This window comes from Carassius auratus, chromosome 20 (genome assembly GCF_003368295.1).
Source record: "Carassius auratus strain Wakin chromosome 20, ASM336829v1, whole genome shotgun sequence".
NCBI lineage: Eukaryota > Metazoa > Chordata > Actinopteri > Cypriniformes > Cyprinidae > Carassius > Carassius auratus.
The window spans coordinates 22,978,795-22,999,209 of record NC_039262.1 but is presented as its reverse complement, the minus strand read 5'-3'; the positions used below and the strand labels follow the sequence as shown (position 1 = coordinate 22,999,209).

Below are 20,415 nucleotides of genomic sequence, written 5' to 3'. Positions count from 1 at the left end.
CTCCTTCATTGTCGAAAAAAAAATCTGCATATGCTGGTTATTTCTGTTTTGAAGTAAGGTCGTTGGTCATGAGCTGGTTTAAGGGGTCTTGAGCAATTAGCTCCTGCTTAGGACCACCTTAAACCAGCTTCTGACCAACCAAGGACCAACTTAAACCAGCTGCCATGCTAAAAAACATACATACATAACAGGGTAAAGACCTACCGCACTGCAGACTTCAGGCCTTTAACTGAATTAGCTAGCACAAGTGTGTTTGATTCGGGTTGAAACTGAAATCTGGGGCTGGAGACCCCTGCTTTAAGTTGCTTGGTGGGGCCTCCATGGATGGGATTTGTTGGTCCAACACATCCCATAGACTATGTTTACATGGACATCAGTAATCTTGTTATTTATCTTATTCTGAATAAGACAATATTAGGATCAAGGTGTTTACGTGAGTTGGTTTTAGAATATTCCTTTCATGTTCCAATTTTACATGTTATAGTTCATAGATCAATTAATGGCACACACCATTATGTCACCATGCCATCCGACGTCCCCTCCAGAATTTCACATATTAACATATAGTTCCTCTTTATTATGATGTCATTCTTTTTTGGGTGTTTCATTTTTAAGTTACTGAAAGCTTCAAGTGCAGTTGATTATTTGTTCATGCTCTTTTGTTTACCATCAAAAGGTTGACCAATGCTGTCTGTGTATCCTGTCGCAAAATGCTGAAAAAAGTCCTAAACAATGATAATATTGTGATTAAGGTGTGTACATGTCTATACTGCACCTCAGTTATGTGACTTAAATAAGAATACTTCACATGTCTTAATTCGATTAGTGTTTACTTCGAATATGACTTTAGCAAGATTATGGTAATCCAAAATCTCTGTTTACATAGTAGATTTTTTTATCAGAATGTTGTCTTAATCATGTTAAAATCTGAATATTGTTGTCCATGTAGACCATCGGTTCTCAATTCCAGTCCTCATGCCCCCCTGCTCTGCACATTTTGTATGTTTCATTTATCGCGTCAGATTTTTGTTCTGATATTACTAGGTGTGTAACGGTACGCAAAAATCACGGTTCGGTACGTACCTCGGTTTTAAAGTCACGGTTCGGTTCATTTTCGGTACAGTAAGGGAAAGAAGTGCAAACTTTAAAGTGCAGGTTGTTTATTACTATAAACTTTTTTCACCAATTTGTTTACTTTTTAATAATAATAAATAATAATAAAATACTGCTGCAAAGTTCTCCACCAAGTAAAATACTCTCAGTCTCAAACCAATATCATATAATAAAATATAATGAAACATATAAATATATAACTATGATTACAGTGCAGTGCAGCATTACCAATCCCAGCTTGTAGGCCTGCTCATAAAAAAAAATAAAAAAAATAATTATATATATATATATATATATATATATATATATATATATATATATATATATATATATATATATATATATATATATATATATAACTTTTCCAAAGTGTAAAGTGCAGCATCAACCATTTCAGTTTTTAGACCTGCTCAGATTTCGTTAAAGCGTTGGACCGATCGGAATTAAGAGCAAAGGTCTGTTTAAATGCCGACAGGAGCTGCGTTTGAATTACAATCGTTTTTTTTCCTAGTTGTAGTGATGTTCACACTCGCATGATGCCTTTTGAAAACTTTAGGCCGGTGACACACTGGCATATTGCACCTGTCAAACATAGTCTGTTTTGCCGTCAACACTGTTGACGGTGTACTTTATCAGTAGGCTTTATATTTATGCTCAACATGAAGTATAGATATTGTTGTCGTGAAGACAAGATCCTGGTCTGTCGGCGGCTTCCCTCTATGTCAACTACAGCAGCAGCAGCGCGCTAGCGTTGCGTCAGGCACGTTTTTGGTGTGTAAAGACACAGAAAATGCGAAGCAGCCGTCACGCAACTGACACGCAGCAGAAATGCCACGCTCATGCCATGCAGCCAGAGTGTCACCGGCCTTAGAATCAGCTGCAGGGCGGGATTTGCGCTGAACGCCGAGACTTCCGCCACTTAATATGTTCATTTGGAAACACGAACCTATTTACCTATTTTCCGCAAACAAAATATTGCATTCGGTCATTCGGTACACACGTGCACCAGACCGAAAGCCCTGTACCGAAACGGTCCGGTACGAATACACATACCATTACACCCCTAATTCTAACATAAGTGTCCTGTTGGGTCAGCGTGAGCCAGAGCTAACAACAAGCCAGATGTGGTCAATCGCCTCGCACCTGGAGCCATGAGCCCAAGATCAATTCCTGTTTCCACTGTCAGACCAATGGTACAGTAAAACCCAGTGTAAACTATATCATAAATTAAACCTAACAGAAATGGACGTTTGGCCCTTTCATATAGACCTAAGACAGACTTCAGCATCAATATTTTATAAATTGATAATAGACAATGATTTACAATAAAAAAATTAATTAATTAATTTGTGTCAGCATGCTAAATCAAATTGATATTTATCATTATTTTACATTTTACAAGACTGCTGCTCCGTTTATTTGTGATGACAAGAATGCACATAACACCTCCATTACAGAGTTTAAGTCCAAATGTGTACACATAACACAACATAAAAATATTGATAAACTCTTGTGTTTTTACCAAATTTCTTTGAAAAGAATGAGCCTTTACATTAATTTTCCAAGATGCATGCAATCTGAAGAGGGTTGTGCACTGTCTTCTGTCTCACTATACTGTTATCTTTGCAGCCAAAGGGAGCTCACAGACAGAAAATCAGAGTTATGAGTAAAGCCCCGTTCACACCAAGAACGATAACTATAAAGATACTAACTATAAAGATAACAATGTTAGCGTCCACACCAAGGAACGGTATCATCTATTTATTCTAAGTGCATGTTCGTCTGTTTCTTTAAATTCCAGAGCTCCTTACTGCAGGATGGATTCTGATTGGCTTTCAGTTTTTTACTGTTCATCAGCTGGAGAAAAATAGTTTTGAAAGTGATTCCAATGATATTGTTTTCTCTCTGTCTTTATCTGAACTATATCTTCATCATTATCTTTACAGTTATCATCCTTGGCCTTTACACAAAGTATATGAAATGTATGACATATGTGGATGCAGAATTCCGGTATCAACAAAGACACATGCAGGAGACAGAACATAAGAAAAAATTGTCAAATTATTACATGTTTATAATCATATATGATTTGTCTATGTTCTTGAAGCAGTCTCTGGATTTTTCATGAGCATAACGTTTTTTTAGAATAACGATTGTTAGCATATAGCCTTTAGAATTGCAAATTTTTTTTTTCAATTTCTGCCTCGGTTATCAGAATTTCCTTCAGGTTGCAATCGTAAGTTAATTCAGACACAGGGTCTCATTCACTAAGCATGCGTACGAACATTTGTGTTTGAAAGCTTGGTACAAATGCTTTCATGAACAAATCATGATTCACTAAAACTTTCATACTAAAATGTATTAAAAACTTAAGAAAAAATATAGGAACAATTGACAGCACACAGCAAAAAAAAAACACACTCTCTCTCTCTATTTAAAATAAAAAGTATGTTTTATTATAGGATAATAGTTATAACTTACAATAAACATAATTTATACAATGAAAGAGTAATAAAAGCTGCTTTAGACTGTAGCTCAAGCTGCATGGTGTCTTTAAATAGTCAAGTCACCTTTATTTATATAGTGCTTTAAACAAAACCGGTTGTGTCAAAGCATCTGAACAAAATTAATTTGAATTACTGTAAAAATAACTGTGCACGTACAGCCATAAACAGTATAAACAGTGTCATATTGTGTATTGCATGGAGTGTCTTTGACACGAGTGACGGAAGGCTGTAAGGAAAGCGTGTGCACAAATGGAGACCCTTATGGAGATGGTGTGTGTGTGTGTGTGTGTCATGTTATATGCAAATGGCTAGCTTTGTTCACATGGCCGCTCATTTAGAACACTCCAGATTCACTAAGAAGTAAGAAATAAAAAGAAATTCATATGTGCATTCTTATGTGTGTGAATTAGGTGGAAAGTGTTTGTGAGAAGTCTGAATGTGCATATAAATACGAATAATCTATGCAATAATTAGTGAATGAGACCAACTGTGTGAAAGTGTATTTTGCATTAAATTAGTTTTAAATGTATTAAATGTTGATGCTAGGTGGTTGCTAGATATGAATACATGTGAAATGAGCAGCGATGTCTACCGTATCCTAACAGTGACAGTGACAGTGGAAATTCGACTGGCCCTAACATGCACTAGAACGATCACTATTTGGCCCAACAGTGGAAATGTGGCTAATAAATTTTGGTTTGGACCCTGGTTAAGGTTCACAGGTTGACTTTCCTTGCACCGCTTTTGACAGGTACCAACCACTGCATATGGAGAACACCCCAAAAGACTTGCCATTAGATGCTCTAAACCGTTGTCTAGCCATCATTATTTGGTCCTTGTCAAAGATCTCTTTATTTGACCGATTCTTGAGTATTTACTTGCTGTTTAATACATTCCACCACTTGACAGGTGCAGTTGTATTGATATAATCAGTTATTTATTTCACCTGTCAGCGGTTTTAATATTGTGTCAGACCAGTAAACAGTATATAGAAAACCTGGAATTCTCCTGTGCTGCACGTATGTTAACTGTTGGACCTATTGAGAGTGTTTTAAGTGATTTTTCTAAAAATGCACAAATCTACTTTAAATGTGGTCATAGTTAACACCCAAATATGTTAAAGTCATTTTTCTCTTAAGATATTTTTTTCCTCACTTTTTTTTTCCATCGACTCTGTTTAAAAACCCTAAATAGCTACATTTTGAGATACGAGATAAAACAACTAAGGGATAAGTGAGGAGACAGAGTAATCCATCACATTAAGTTGCTCAGGCTAACTGTTTCTGCAAAGAACACATGACAAGATGTAAATGAGTAAAACATGTGCAAAAAGGGATGACAGTGAACAGACAAAGTCTGAAAGGTGCTAATGATAAGATACATTCAGAACATTCACATAACCACCCACACACAGCTGTGCATTTATTACACATACACACGCACTATTTATTTCAAATCATTTTAGAGATTTTAAATGGTGACATCTGTCCCGTTATTTGTTATTTTGTTTCCTTCCCACTGAAAAGTTTAAGCCTAACTTCACTTACCTGCACTTTATGTACAAATTTGTCCCTGGAAGTTAACTAAACATGACAAAACCTTTGCTGAAAATTGTTTAAATGTTTCAATGATTTATACACTAAATTATCATTAGTGTACTTCTAAAACTGTAAAATATTAACAGGCTTTATCTAATATCTAAAATAATTACATTTGCATAAAATCTAAAAGGCTAATATGTGTGCAAAGTGTTCATTGCCTGTGTATGCCTGCCAAGACTTTAAACCAACATGCAATTTTAATATTTATTCCGTCATATTTCTCCCATCTCACCTTTCTTTTGCCCTCAATGATAGAGAAGGGTGTTGTGATGGAGGGCCACTTGTTTCTAGGTGGTGGAGGCTTCTCACAGTTCCACAGCACTAAAATCTGAAACCACATTAAAACACATGAGCTGCACTGCACATTACATGTATTCATGTTAATTTGCAACCTGTTTTTGTAAGTGCAGGTGTGAATTATTACAGCCCACATGCAAAAAGTAATCAAAATTTCACAACAAATCCCATTCTCATTTATTAGTCCTGAAAATAGGTTTGAGAGCCACTAGAATCATTTGCAACAAACTATAAATTATCAAGAGACTTCTCATTTTTAGGAACTGTGTTAATTAAGGGCATTTGAAGACACAGTCTAATGTTAGCTCTTGTGAAAAAAAGAGTGGTTAACTGTTTTGAATGTGTACTTCAAATCTAAAAAAAAAAACGAAAATAAAAAAACTTAAGGTGTGACATACACTGCGATACGCTTTCATTTAAATTTAAATGAAATGCAATTAAGTGTTCAAAACCATTACATTCATTTTTGTATGCAAAAGTGTACTTTTTTAAATAAGGTAATACATGATCTGAATATTATTCAGTTTAGTAAATCATCTAATGTGAAATGAACCAATGCAATGTCAGCTGACAAGAAGTTATTTAAAGTATAGAAAGTTTAGGCAAAGAAGCAGTGACCCATGAGGAACACAGAGTGATGCTAACATGATCTATCACTTGTCAGATACTGCGGGCAGACTGAGCGTATGCTAGTTTTGTACAGCCTTACGTTTGACTTGTTTAACATGATTAGTTGCTGCCCACATACAGGGATATAATAAAAAATGATGTGTGGAAAACCGTGTCAAAATTCGTGGGCATTCTAAATGACTGATTCATGCATTGATAATCATTCATCATGTTCACGACATGATGCAATAGCCAGGGCAGCAATTAATATACCGACACTTTCCCTCCAGAAAGTAAAAGCACATCCAAAATTGAAAATCACCTACTCTTATCTAATCGCATATTGTTCCAAACCTATGATTTTATGTATTTGGTACGAGGTTATTATCATTAAGTTAAACTAAAACAAAACTAAACAATTGAATGAATAATAATAATAATAAAAAACATATATACATATATATACATATATATAACAAATTGTGAATATATGTGCATATTCATATTGGGTAAATGAGATTTGAGAGCTACACTGATGTTCCCCTTCAGGAACTCGTGCATCGGAAAACACTTTGGGAATGCTTTCAGTGTGTCCATGTTCTGAATGAGAGATTTTTTCTCTCAAGAAAGTTGGTGACCTTCAGTGTCTCCGTAGCCCCCTCTTTCCTAGATTTGCACTTGGATTGGCCAAAGCATTTTTGTACCCCAGGTCGGGGTACGCCCCTAAAGTCCCTTCATCTGCACCACGGACTGTCAGTGTCACCCACTCGGGATGTCTCATCCATCCATTGGACTGATTACACATGTGATTGAGGGCATGGTCACACTGAAGGCCTTCCAATAGCATTTTCAGACGCAGCATCTAGTTCCTTTCGGGAAACCATGGTTACTTGTGTAAACTGAAGACAATTTTCAGACAATTTTCTTTCAGTCTGGCTATGGTGACGTTCCTATGACGGAGTTCGCATTCAACGCGAAGACATATTTCTGTGGTTTTCAAGTCATATTTACTTATAATAAATTTCAAATAGTATTTTATATTTATAATTATAATAATAATGTATAAATACTAAATATACAGCATATCTACTGTTTGTTGTGTTTGTTTAAATACAGTTATTGTTTGATTCAGTGCACAACCCAGATTCCAAAAAAGTTGGTACACTGTACAAATTGTGAATAAAAACAGAATGCAATGATGTGGAAGATTCAAATATCAATATTTTATTCAGAATACAAAATAGATGACATATCAAATGTTTAAACTGAGAAAATGTATAATTTTAAGGGAAAATAAGTTGATTTTAAATTCATGGGATCAAAGCATCTCAAAAAAGTTGGGACAAGGCCATGTTTACCACCGTCTGGAATCCCCTCTTCTTTTTATAACCGTGTGCAAATGTCTGGAGACTGAGGAGACAAGTTGCTCAAGTTTATAAAGAGGAATGTTGTCCCATTCTTGTCTAACACAGGCTTCTAGTTGCTCAACTGTCTTAGGTCTTCTTTGTCACATCTTCCTCTTTATGATGATGTGCCAAATGTTTTCTATGGGTGAAAGATCTGGACTGCAGGCTGGCCATTTCAGTACCCGGATCCTTCTTCTACACAGACATGATGCTGTAATTGATGCAGTATGTGGTCTGACATTGTCATGTTGGAAAATGCAATGTCTTCCCTGAAAGAGACGACACCTGGAAGGAAGCATGTGTTGTTCTAGAACTTGGATATACCTTTCAGCATTGATGGTGCTTTTCCAGATGTGTAAGCTGCCCATGCCACATGCACTCATGCAACCCCACACCATCAGAGATGCAGGCTTCTGAACTGAGCGCTGATAACAACTTATGGTTGTCCTTGTCCTCTTTAGTCCAGATGACATGGCGTCCCAATTTTCCAAAAGAACTTCAAATTTTGATTCGTCTGACCACAGAACAGCTTTGCACTTTGCCACAGTCTATTTTAATGAGCCTTGGCCCCGAAAAAACACCTGCGCTTCTGGATTATGTTTAGATATGGCTTCTTTTTTGACCTATAGAGTTTTAGCCGGCAACGGCGAATGGCACCGTGGATTGTGTTCACCGACAATGTTTTCTGGAAGTATTCCTGAGCCCATGTGGTGATTTCCATTACAGTAGCATTCCTGTATGTGATGGAGTGTCGCCTAAAGGCCCAAAGATCACGGCCATCCAGTATGGTTTTCCGGCCTTGACCCTTACGCACATTTTGCACAGATTGTTCCAGATTCTCTGAATCTCTGGATGATATTATGCACTGTAGATGATGATAACTTCAAAATCTTTGTAATTTTTCGCTAAGTAACTCCTTTCTGATATTGCTCCACTATTTTTTGCCACAGCATTGGGGGAATTGGTGATCCTCTGCCCATCTTGACTTCTGAGATACACTGGCACTCTGAGAGGCTCATGTTACTAATTGACTTAATAAGTTGCAAATTGGTCCTCCATCTGTTCCTTATATGTACATTTAACTTTTCCGGCCTCTTATTGCTACCTGTCCCAACTTTTTTGGAATGTGTAACTCTCATGAAATCCAAAATGAGCCAATATTTGGCATGACATTTCAAAATGTCTCACTGTCAAAATTTGATGTTATATTGTGAATAAAATATGAGTTTATGAGATTTTAATTATTCCATTCCTTTTTTACTCACAATTTCTACAGTGTCCCAACTTTTTTGGAATCGGGTTTTAGTTGATAGCTAAATGACTATACAAATTCAAGCTTTCGTCACCAACGTCAGATTCTCTCTGTCAGGTCTGTTACCTCTGTCAGATGATTATTTTGACAATATTTCATTATGATATTTTATATTTGTTAAAGGAACATATATAGTGCACACTGTTTTGTCCCACTTTTCAAGAATCAGTGAGGTTAGAAACCACTAGAGAGTGAGTATTGTAAATTATTCTTATTTTTTTTAACCAGTGATACATCTCATTTTTGATTTAACATAGCCAGTTGTTCAGGACACCGATAAAGCAAGAACTCTAACCATCAGTGTGACCTACAGCAGAAAATCATTGGCAGCGTGAATGCTCCTTAACCTGATACACACTTGCAGCATAGATAATAATGGAAGCATTGTCATTGTGTCTCATTATTGGCTCATATTCTCACCTGCGCACAAAACTTGGACTTGGCGACCGCATGGATCAGTTTGAATATGGGCTGCTGTTGGGACTGTAGAGGTGTGACTGCTTGAATGACAGCTGTAAACTCCTGAGACGGACTCTTACCTGCAGAAATCACAAACGTGGACAGCAGAAATTACTTTAGAGCTGTAAAAGTCTATCATTAGTCTGTATTTGCTGGTGAATTTCTTCGCTTAAATCATGAAGCACATAAAAATGCAGTTTTCGTACACTGCGAGCGTCAGATTAGCCTTCATGAAATCAGTCTTCAGCGGCGTCAGCCTCTGGTGTGTAACATCTCTCTGCATTTGTATCAGTTTGCTTTATGGCAGCCGTTCAAAGAGAGCACCTGTTTATCTTTGTTCCTCTGCAGGGATTCGCTTCATTTATCTACGTTTGCGACTGCGACTCCAGAAAGCCGACAGCTACATTAAGTCTCTATTACATCACAATAAAGGTTACTACAAAGAACAAAAGAGAACAAGAGAGGATAAAACTAGTAAAATGAACTGATCAAAGCTGTGAAACTTTTCTGGTTAGGCCGTAAAACAAACGAGAAGTTCATAATATATCACAGTGACAGTAATTACGCTTAGCCAGAACATCTATTATCCCTATTTCCTCTCTGCAGGGATTCAGACTCTATAAAAATGAACAAAACAAGAACACGCTACCACACACACAGTGTGAAACACGTGAACAAACAGGCCACACACTCAGACCACACAGAAACAAACCACACACATATACACAGAAATACAAACAGGCAAATTCACATGCACTTCTGGTTTGATTTTAAAACTTATTATTTGAAAGAAATGTTAATGGTCCATCCACTAATTGTGGTCACATCTTGAAGTACAGTCAGTCCTAAGAGGTCTCTCCATAGGGTTATTGGTTTTTATACCATACAAACCTCATTTTCTATCTCCCTACACCTCAACCTACACCTTTTAGGAAACTTTCTGCTATTTATACACTCCATTCTGTCTGATTTATATGCAACAACAAAATCTACTGGTATTACTATACTTGTGGGGACATTTGGTAGACATCTGGTCTACAAAAATTGACTATTTTTCTTAGCAGACACATTAATCCACAAGAAACAATATTTGATAAAAACGTACTCACCATCAGGCCATCCAATATGTAGATGTGAAGTTTCTTCATCTTAACATATTTGGAGAAATCTAACATCACATGACTTCACATAAGTGGATACTCTGCAGTGAATGGGTGCCGTCAGAATGAGATTCCAAAAAGGGGCATTGGTGCCCCACGTTCACTTGCAAATGGTGCTTGAAGTAATGCTTAATTTGCCTTAATTAAATCTGTTCCGATACCCCCCCCCCCAAAAAAAAATGAACAAATTCAAAACAAACCAGAAGATTCGAAGAAGAGCTGTGTACAACAGAACCTAATTATGTATGCAAGCCACAACATCTAAAATATTTTCAAATGACTGTTTCAAGGAAGACCGGGACACAGCAAGCAATCGGTGCAATCCACTGGTCATGTTGGATGATTTCTCATTGCCTAATAAACAACATGTATCACAGGTAGCTGGATTTATAGCGTTGCCCTGGCTGAGCGAAACACGCTGTATATCACGCCACACTGAAGTTCCCTCAAGTTATGGCCACGGACAGGGAATCTAAACTGCCCTGTCATCAAAATTATGGAAAGTGAGACTAACAACGCCTGTGACAGCAGAGTATAGACCATCTATCACTCCTGCAACACTGATTTACTGCTGACATGTGAAGCCCAGGGACAAATCCGCTACAGACCCCTATATGCGCATGCAAACACACAGGCTGGGTTTAGGAAGGGAAATGGCCGACACATATGTTCACGATCTGCTACACACACACTGCTTGGAGGGAACCAACATCTATCTGAGTTATGATTTCATTTTCACTGCAACAAAGTTTTACGGCGTTGAGCTGAAGGTGGTGTAGAGACGCACACACACACACACACACACTCACCGAGTGCTGAGTAGTAGAAGGGGAAGAGGGTGAGGTCGCTGGAAAACTCAGGAAGTGCGTAGAGTCCTCCAGGCAAAGAATTCCACATCAGCCTGCTCCGGGACATGTGTGTTTGTATCCTGTCATGGATAATCTGTGAAAACAATACATACCAATATTATTTACAGTCATAATTAGCATTATTGGTGCTGTGTTGAACTAATCATAAAAAAAATAAAAATACTGATTGTGAGTGTTCTCAATGTGACAAAACTTTCTAATTTTCTATTTGTGCTTAAATGAATACATGACATACATTAATGCATGCACACATACATGAGTTGTATAAACATAGAACATTTCTGCCATATGAACATTACTTTGACACAGTCACCTCTGATAAACAGATCACTCTTAATTGCAATGTACTGTAGAAAAATGTATTTGCTTAAAGCTGCTTTGAAATGGCACCGTGAAAAGCTTTATTCAAATAAATGTGAATTGAATTGAATGTTTTAAACCTTGAAATCACAGGCATTTTAATTCCAATAAACACATAAAAACAAACTGATGAGTTAAGTTTAAATAAGTTTGGAAAGTCTACATTTAGACTTACATTTCTACATTTTTATGTCATAGAAAATACGTCTCCTGCATATTTACCTTTTTAGAAAATAATTAATAATAATAAAATAACTTAAATATTATTCTATTTATATATCTCTATATTTATATATCTATATATTTCCTTTCTAAAATGGTTAAGAAATACAGTTAATAGTCTACAGCTTAATCCAATGGTAATTTAGAAATAGACTATTGTTCATTGTTAATTAACAATTGTTAAATGCAGTTAAATGGTAAAAAAATATATTGGTTTTAGTGGAAAATAACATTAAACAAGTATTGTTTATTATTAGTTCAAGATAGCTAATACAACACAAATTTTATTTACAGTGTAATGTATAGAAAAAAGTATTGTAAAGTGGAAAAAGATAGATAGATAGATAGATAGATAGATAAAAACATATACAATTCCTCCCAAAAAACAGCTTTAATTTTGCTTATGATTATGCCTCAAAAAAGAAAAAAAGAAAAAAAATCAACTTGGCAAACTCTATCAGTCTTTGAAGGCAATACATAAACAATATTCTCAACAGTATGCACACAGGCCTAATAACTCAAATTAAACACATTAATCTTGTTTAATTACAACACTAATTAATCACAATCTGCCTTACCCCCATCACAACAGGGTGTGAGAGATCTTAAACCAAAAATAACCGAGCGCACGCACACACACTTTTATGTCCTGAGTCCTCTTCTGGGCTTGACTGGTTCTGTCTCTCCCAAGCCTAGAACTGCACAGGCCAATTAGGATCAACTACAATCTAATTAGAGAACCTTCATGTCAGTGTGTTTGTGTATCTCTGCACCTTTACATGTTTTAATGTGCTGTACGTGAAGTGTAGTGATTTTGTCAGATCCTTGCAGCAAGCGAAGCATCTCATTGCTCTGTGGAGCAGGGAAATCCACTCAACGTGGCATATGTTCTAGAGAAAGTGGGAGTCCACGGAGAGGGCTTTTAATCTGTGTTTGATAACAGCATTTATTCCTGCATGCACACACACACACACAAACACAACCACAAATGCACGAGTGTTGAAAGAGTGTTGAAAGGTACAATACATTATTATTTTTATGTTTGAATCACAATGTATCTTTGGTCATGTGATATCAACATGGCACCCTTCTCTATGTTGAATAAAATGCTTTTCTAATCCATTAATATAAGTCAATGGCCTTATTCACTTCAAAACAATTGTCTGATGTGGAAATAACTTCTTTAAAAGTAAATAATTTTAATGAGGAACATTTTTATTAATTTATTTATTTATGAGTGAGTGGGTTAGTGAGTAAATGAGTGAGCAAATTGGAGAAATGCTCTTTTCATTGTCTTTGTATCTCTCTGTCATTTGTCTTTGAAATGAAGAACTACGGTTCAGTTAGAAGGAGGGCAAATCCAGACTCTGGGCTCGAAATTTCACACACCGTCATTCTGTTCAAAACGTTCAGAGCGGAACAGATGTAGGGATTAGGATAGCTCTGGAAAGAGACCAGCCTCAGGAGATGCAAAAACACACCATGGAAAAGAGTTTGTTCAGTGACAGGAAACATATTGTTAACTTATAGTCTCAGAATGTGTGACACAGGGTTATATACACTCACTTAAAGGATTATTAGGAAAACCTGTTCAATTTCTCATTAATGCAATTATCTAATCAACCAATCACATGGCAGATGCTTCAATGCATTTAGAGGTGTGGTCCTGGTCAAGACAATCTCCTGAACTCCAAACTGAATGTCAGAAAGGGAAAGAAAGGTGATTTAAGCAATTTTGAGCGTGGGATGGTTGTTGGTGCCAGACGAGCCGGTCTGAGTATTTCAAGATTTGCACATCCAGTATGCGGCAGTCCTGTGGGCGAAAATGCCTTGTTGATGCTAGAGGTCAGAGGAGAATGGACCGACTGATTCAAGCTGATAGAAGAGTAACTTTGACTGAAATAACCACTCGTTACAACCGAGGTATGCAGCAAAGCATTTGTGAAGCCACAACACGCACAACCTTGAGGCGGATGGGCTACAACAGCAGAAGACCCCACCGCATACCACTCATCTCCACTACAAATTGGAAAAAGAGGCTACAATTTGCACAAGCTCACCAAAATTGGACAGTTGAAGACTGGAAAAATGTTGCCTGGTCTGATGAGTCTGGATTTCTGTTGAGACATTCAGATGGTAGATTCAGAAATTGGCGTAAACAGAATGAGAACATGGATCCATCATGTCTTGTTACCACTGTTCAGGCTGCTGGTGGTGGTGTAATGGTGTGGGGGATGTTTTCTTGGCACACTTTAGGCCCCTTAGTGTCACTTGGGCATCGTTTAAATGCCACGGCCTATCTGAGCATTGTTTCTGACCATGTCCATCCCTTTATGACCACCATGTACCCATCCTCTGATGGCTACTTCCAGCAGGATAATGCACCATGTCACAAAGCCCGAATCATTTCAAATTGGTTTCTTGAACATGACGATGAGTTCATTGTACTGAAATGGCCTCCACAGTCACCAGATCTCAACCCAATAGAGCATCTTTGGGATGTGGTGGAATGGGAACTTTGTGCCCCCATTTTTTATATATATATATATATATATATATATATATATATATATATATATATATATATATATATATATATATATATATATATATATATATATATATATACATATGGAAGAATGGGCCAAAATCACACCTGAGCAATGCATGCGACTAGTTTCTCCATACAGGAGGCGTCTTGAAGCTGTCATTATAAACAAAGGTTTTTATACAAAGTATTAAATACATTTCAGTAATTCAATACAGTTTCTCTGTGTCATTCAATTTTATTACACATAACTTAATTTTGAACTTATTTGTTTTGTATGTTTGCATTACTTGTGTTGTAACCGAATTCTGGTGAAAATTTCATGTGAACAGCACCTTTAGAAATATATTTACTGAGAAACAAATGGTGACCTGTTCAATACTTATTTTACCTGCTGTATGTATGTGTATGTGTGTATATATATATAGCAGAGGGTAAAATATAAATTAATAAATCAATTAAAAATGAGAATTTTTAAACATTACATTTAACTAAATTTGAATCATTATGTTAAATTATGATTAAGTAAAATACATTATTTTAAATACAGGTACATATTGCATTGGTGAACAGACATGGAGAAGCAACTGGCCAACACTTTTTAAAAGCAATTTAAAAGATGCATTTAATTTTTTTTTATTATTTATTGTTATATTGAATAAATTAAACATGAATAAATTAAACCATTTTACATATAGTAAGTTTATTTATAATATAATCTTTGAAATAAAATAAAATAATGTGATCTGAATAAAATAATAATAATAATATGTTAATAATCATCATGAATAATAATTTATTTTATTTTATTTAATGTTCTTCATTTGATTAAAGTGCCAATCCTGGGCCTCCATAGCCAGGATGTTTATATTTTTGTCATTGTAATTTTAGTGCATTTTAGATAAATTACAATTTAAAGACAGGTTTGATCCTGTTTTGTGCAATTAATTAATTAATTTTTTTTTAAGCAAAACCAGTTTAGTGTCCGCTGTTTTACTGTACACAGTTTTAGAAATTACAGCAGTATCCCTGTTTCTGATCACTCTGGTGATAATGGTGAAGTTGGCAGAAATACTGCTCCCCTCTGTCTGTTTTCTGAACACATTTATAGTCAGTCATATTTCTGGCAGTGACGTCTGGCAGTTCTCAGTCTGGTCCTGTTATTAAAAGACTTGTCCGACACCTTCCTGAGATGAAGAGATACAGAAACCCAGCACAAAGTTTCCATTCCATCTAGCTGACCGAAGCTGGCCTGTACCCTGGGAGAAACTTCTCAAAGAGACATGTGAGGGAGTGAGGGAATGTTTGTGTAAATCCTTTTGCTTTTTTATGTGTGTTGGAGAGGTCTGGAAAAGACCAAGTGCGTTTGATCATGGCAGGTATCATCTTCTTATGTGTGACAGCAACTCATGATGAAAGCTTTTGAAGAAAATAGAGGATGTCAGAGAGGGAGAGAGATGGAGGGAACAAGAAAATGAGTGAGTGTGTGAGAGAGAGAGATAGAGACAAAACAAAGCATGTGCCAAGAAAAAGACACATGATCAGCATTAACTATTATAACTAAATTACTTATATGGATTATATATGATGAAGGACCATACTGAGTGGGAATTCGGCAGGATTTTATAGAAGTGCAATGGTGCCAAATAAATTAGAAAAGACAGTAGAAAGTAATAGAATGTGAAAAGTAATATTTACAAATTTCAGTGTGCAATGTCATTTTTTAGATTTTTCTTTTTTACATTTATATTATAACCAATTTTGACACTACATGCCTGTTAGGTCACCATATAGCTTAACTTTAGAACTTTAAGTGGAACTATAAACATAAAGTTAGAAATCAGAGAGAATAGCTAAAAAAAAAAAGAGTGTCACACCTTGGACTCATTTTGTTGTGTTTTCCCTCCATGTGTTCCGTGTCCCATGTTGATTGTGTCATTCCTAGCACCTGTTATCCTGTGTTTATAAGCCCATGTCCATTCAGTTCACGTTGGTCGGAGATTGTACATCTCGTGTTTTCTGTGCTCCTTATCTGCCCCGTGTATTCCTGCGGATTATTGAGTTAAAAGAAGATTGTTCTGTGCATTCCTGGTTTTCTCGTTCATTGTTCCTCAACTTTACACATAGTGTGACAGAATCTCCGACCAGAAACAGTTAAGATTGCTTGTCTCCCCTCCATTTTGTTTTTGTGTTTTTTCTATCAGTGTTTTTTTTTTCCCATAGTGCGCTCATGGATTCATTCCTTTGCCTTGAATTCCTCCTCCTCCTGCTGGAACAGGGAGGCAAATCTCTCGAGGTAAAGGTACATACTAGATAGTTCCTTTTGTTAGCTCACATCACCAGCTCCCTGGACTATGATGTAAGCCTGAATGCCAAGTGCAGAGCGCTGTCATCTTGAAGATGGTCCTTGGGAGGAATTTGCCGCCTTTGTGGAGTGGACACTTGGCAGAAATGACCCAGAACCCAGCCAACCATCTCCCCGATGTGCGGAGCACATGTCCGAGCCCACCATGTCCAACGAGCCATCGCTAGAGAGAGCGACAGAGGATCCCCATGGAGCCAGAGGCCACGACGTCAGTCCAGGTGTGTGAGCCAGCAACACCGCCTGCCACGAGGGAGAAAGCCACGGACTGTGTGAGCGCAGAGAGGAGCTTTCCCTCCTGCACCGTGGCTGAGGGTGAGCTGAATATGGAGTGGCAAAAGGGCCAAAACAAGGAGGAGGATCTCATTGACTGGGAATCTGATCTGGAGATCGAACTGCCCCCACTTCTCTCTGTTGTCTCCGCTGGTCCTGTCCATCCCTCCTTTGTCCATGGTTCCCTGAGGGGGCTTCTGATTCTCCAGTGCCTGCTTCTAGAAAGTGTCCTCCAGTGCCCGCTCCTAGAAAATGCCTGCCCTCCCACCCGCTCCAGCCTCCTCCATTTCAGTCATCTGGCAGCCCCTCTGCTTGCCATCAGCCCACCATCATTGCACTGCGAGCGCTGTGGGTCTGCCATCCTCCAGCGTCACCATGGTTGGAGTCTCCCTCACCTCCGCCTCCAGCCTCCGAGGCCTGGACTCTGCATCTGCCCGTTGACCCGTCAGCTCCACCATTGCACTTAGCTCCCTCCTCTCAATCGTGGCTCGGCAGTCCACAAGCTCTGCCTGAGTCCTTCGTCCCTCTGGCTCTGCCTTGGTCTGGCGTCGTTCATCCTACGCCTCGAGACGTCAATCCTTTGGCTCCTTCATCCCCTTGGCTCCAACCTTCAGCTCCTCCCCATCACCCTGGCTCTCCATCGCTGCCTCCGACCCTCCTCCTTGGTCCCCCCACCCCCCGTAGTTCTACAGTGCAAGGGAGACCCTGGACTCATTTATGTCTCATTATGTTCCGTGTCATGTTGATTGTGTCATTCCTAGCACCTGTGTTTTCCCAACCATCCTGTGTTTATAAGCCCATGTTCATGTTTGTCAGAGATTGTACGTCTACCTTTTGTGTTTCCTGTTCTTCTGTCTGCCCTGTGGATTCCTGTGGATTACTGAATTAAAAGAACAATGTTCTGTGCATTCCTGTTTCCGCGCTCCTCGACTTACACATAGTGTGACAATGAGAAACAAAATCATTGGAACAATGATTCTTTTCCAGCCAATCAAAATGCTCACATAAAAATAACATTATTGCCTTCTGATGTGAACAAAAATACAGTTATTATCCGTTATGTTTTTGGTTTTGACACGCCTTAAGAAAGAGTTAAAAGGGTTGTTTCACACAAAAAAACTAAAATTCTTTAATCAGAATATCTTGTTTTGTGAAAATCATACTTATTTATTTTTCTTTGGATTGACATGAGAGTAAGTAAATGGTGGTATTTTGATTGTATTTCATTTTGGGTGAACTATCCTTTTAAGTGCTAAAAAAAATGCTGCCAGCTGCTGGCAGCCAGTCATTCACACATTTCCCCCAGTATGACTCATTTGGACGCAGTGCATCTCTCTCTACTTTAAGTGCAGACTAACCTCTAATGTGGTTAAGACTATCTTTGTGACGGAGGAGAAGTAGGCGTCCCACAGGAACTGAGTCTGCTGCCGCAGTGCCAGGATTCTGTCTGAACCCACAGACCTGGTGATAGATGGAACCTGAGAGAGAGAGAGAGAGAGAGAGAGAAGGAGAGAGTGAGAGAAGGAGAGAAGGAGAGAGAGAGATTCTGTGGATAGTAGCAGTTTGTTCAACAGTGCAATCTTTGAGCTCCCTCTAATTCCCCCCAACTTAATACTGAGCTGCCCGCTATTCCGCTATTAGTTTAGTCTTTTATTAAGATTGTACAAGCAATGCAGGAGTTAGGCTACTCAATAGTTTATATCTGTCCTGTTTCAATAACATCTTCAATTACACTGTGACAGAATAATAAAACAATCCCATCTGAAATATGACAGACAAACTGATGATGTTGATGTAATGCATACTACCATACACATAATTAGAATATCATTAAAAAGTTGATTTATTTCATTAATTCCATTCAAAAAGTGAAACTCGTATATTATATTCATTCATTACACACAGACTGATATATTTCAAATTTTTATTTCTTTTAATTTTGATTCCCAAATTCAGTATCTCAGATAATTAGAATATTGTGAAAAGGTTCAATATTAAAGACACCTGGTGCCACACTCTAATCAGCTAATTCACTCGATGGTCTCTCAGTCTAGTTCTGTATGGTACACAATCATGGGGAAGATTGCTGACTTGACGGTTTTCTGAGATACTGAATTTGGGATTTTGCTTAGTTGTCAGTTATAATCATCAAAATTAAAAGAAATAAACATTTGAAATATATCAGCCTGTGTGTAATGAATTAATATAATATACAAGTTTAACTTTTTGAAAGAAATTAGGGAAATAAATCAACTTTTTCATGATATTCTAATTATATGACCAGCACCTGTATTTTAATTTGTGTGCATTAAAGCTGCCTACAGGTCCTACAATGGAATCTAAGCCCCAGAGTCATGACATTTTCTCAGTTCTCTCCAGGATAAAAGTGCTTATTCTGCTTCGAAACTGTGGTGGCATTTGAACACTAATATGTCAAAGAGATGTAACACAAAACAACCATTAATAAACTTCCCATATTAAAAGAAATGCAACATAACTTTTCATGCCATACACAAAATATTTTCAAACTAAGGTTCTGGGACTCCATGGGGATTTCAAATTGTTTTAACACAACATATTTTAACACATCACCCACATTTTTATTTTAGTATCTTTTTTTTCCTTTTTCTGGTCAGAAACCATGACACATTATTATTTTTTAAACAGTATAAGTAATAAATGAACAAATCTTTTTTGTTTTGTTCTATCAGTCTAATAGACATCTATCTATTTAGAAAGTTTATAAATTTAACATAAATAGCAAACAGAAAAAGTATATATATTGTCAACTTTAAATAAAATAAATATTTTAATATTGTAATAATTTACTTAGACAAAGGTCCATTATTTAGTTTGAAAAGTTATTTTTATAATATGGAGCTTAATATCTTTTCTTATACAAGATAAATGGGCCTTTATGAAAATAATTTTAGAAGATGTAGTTTTGTATTTTGTTGTTCTGGTAATTTTTGAAAATAGTTGTCCTACACTATGAAATTAATGGGCTAATAAAACATTGCAGTCATACTGTAGGTGAAATGCGGAAATGTGAATGTTTGTGAGAAAGAAAGAGTCTAAAATGTCATTCAGCATTGCATTTGATGCCACCAGCAAATTTTTAAAGTCAGACATTTTTATAATAATAATAGTAATGTTTAATTTATATAGTCCTAGAACTAAGCCCTGTGGCACACCCCTTCTAGTGTGGGAATGCTGTGCACGTCTGGCTGCCGCTCTGCGTTGGGTTGTGTGTTTGTTTGTGATTGTCTGTCTTCATTACTTTAATTCACTTTTAAAAACAAGAAAAGACTTAATTA

At 37.1% G+C, this 20,415-nt stretch overlaps 1 protein-coding gene across 1 annotated transcript in view; it reads right to left on the bottom strand.

Annotated features, from left to right (window-relative positions):
- Positions 1-20,415, bottom strand: part of LOC113121224 (exostosin-1) — a 265,057-nt gene that overhangs the window by 29,470 nt on the left and 215,172 nt on the right. Inside the window, exons 5-8 of the mRNA XM_026291514.1 lie at positions 18,457-18,576; positions 11,274-11,406; positions 9,266-9,384; positions 5,454-5,549 (exon numbers count right to left, since the gene is read on the bottom strand). Coding sequence (XP_026147299.1) covers positions 5,454-5,549; positions 9,266-9,384; positions 11,274-11,406; positions 18,457-18,576 — 468 coding nt within the window. The remainder of the gene's footprint in view (positions 1-5,453; positions 5,550-9,265; positions 9,385-11,273; positions 11,407-18,456; positions 18,577-20,415) is intronic.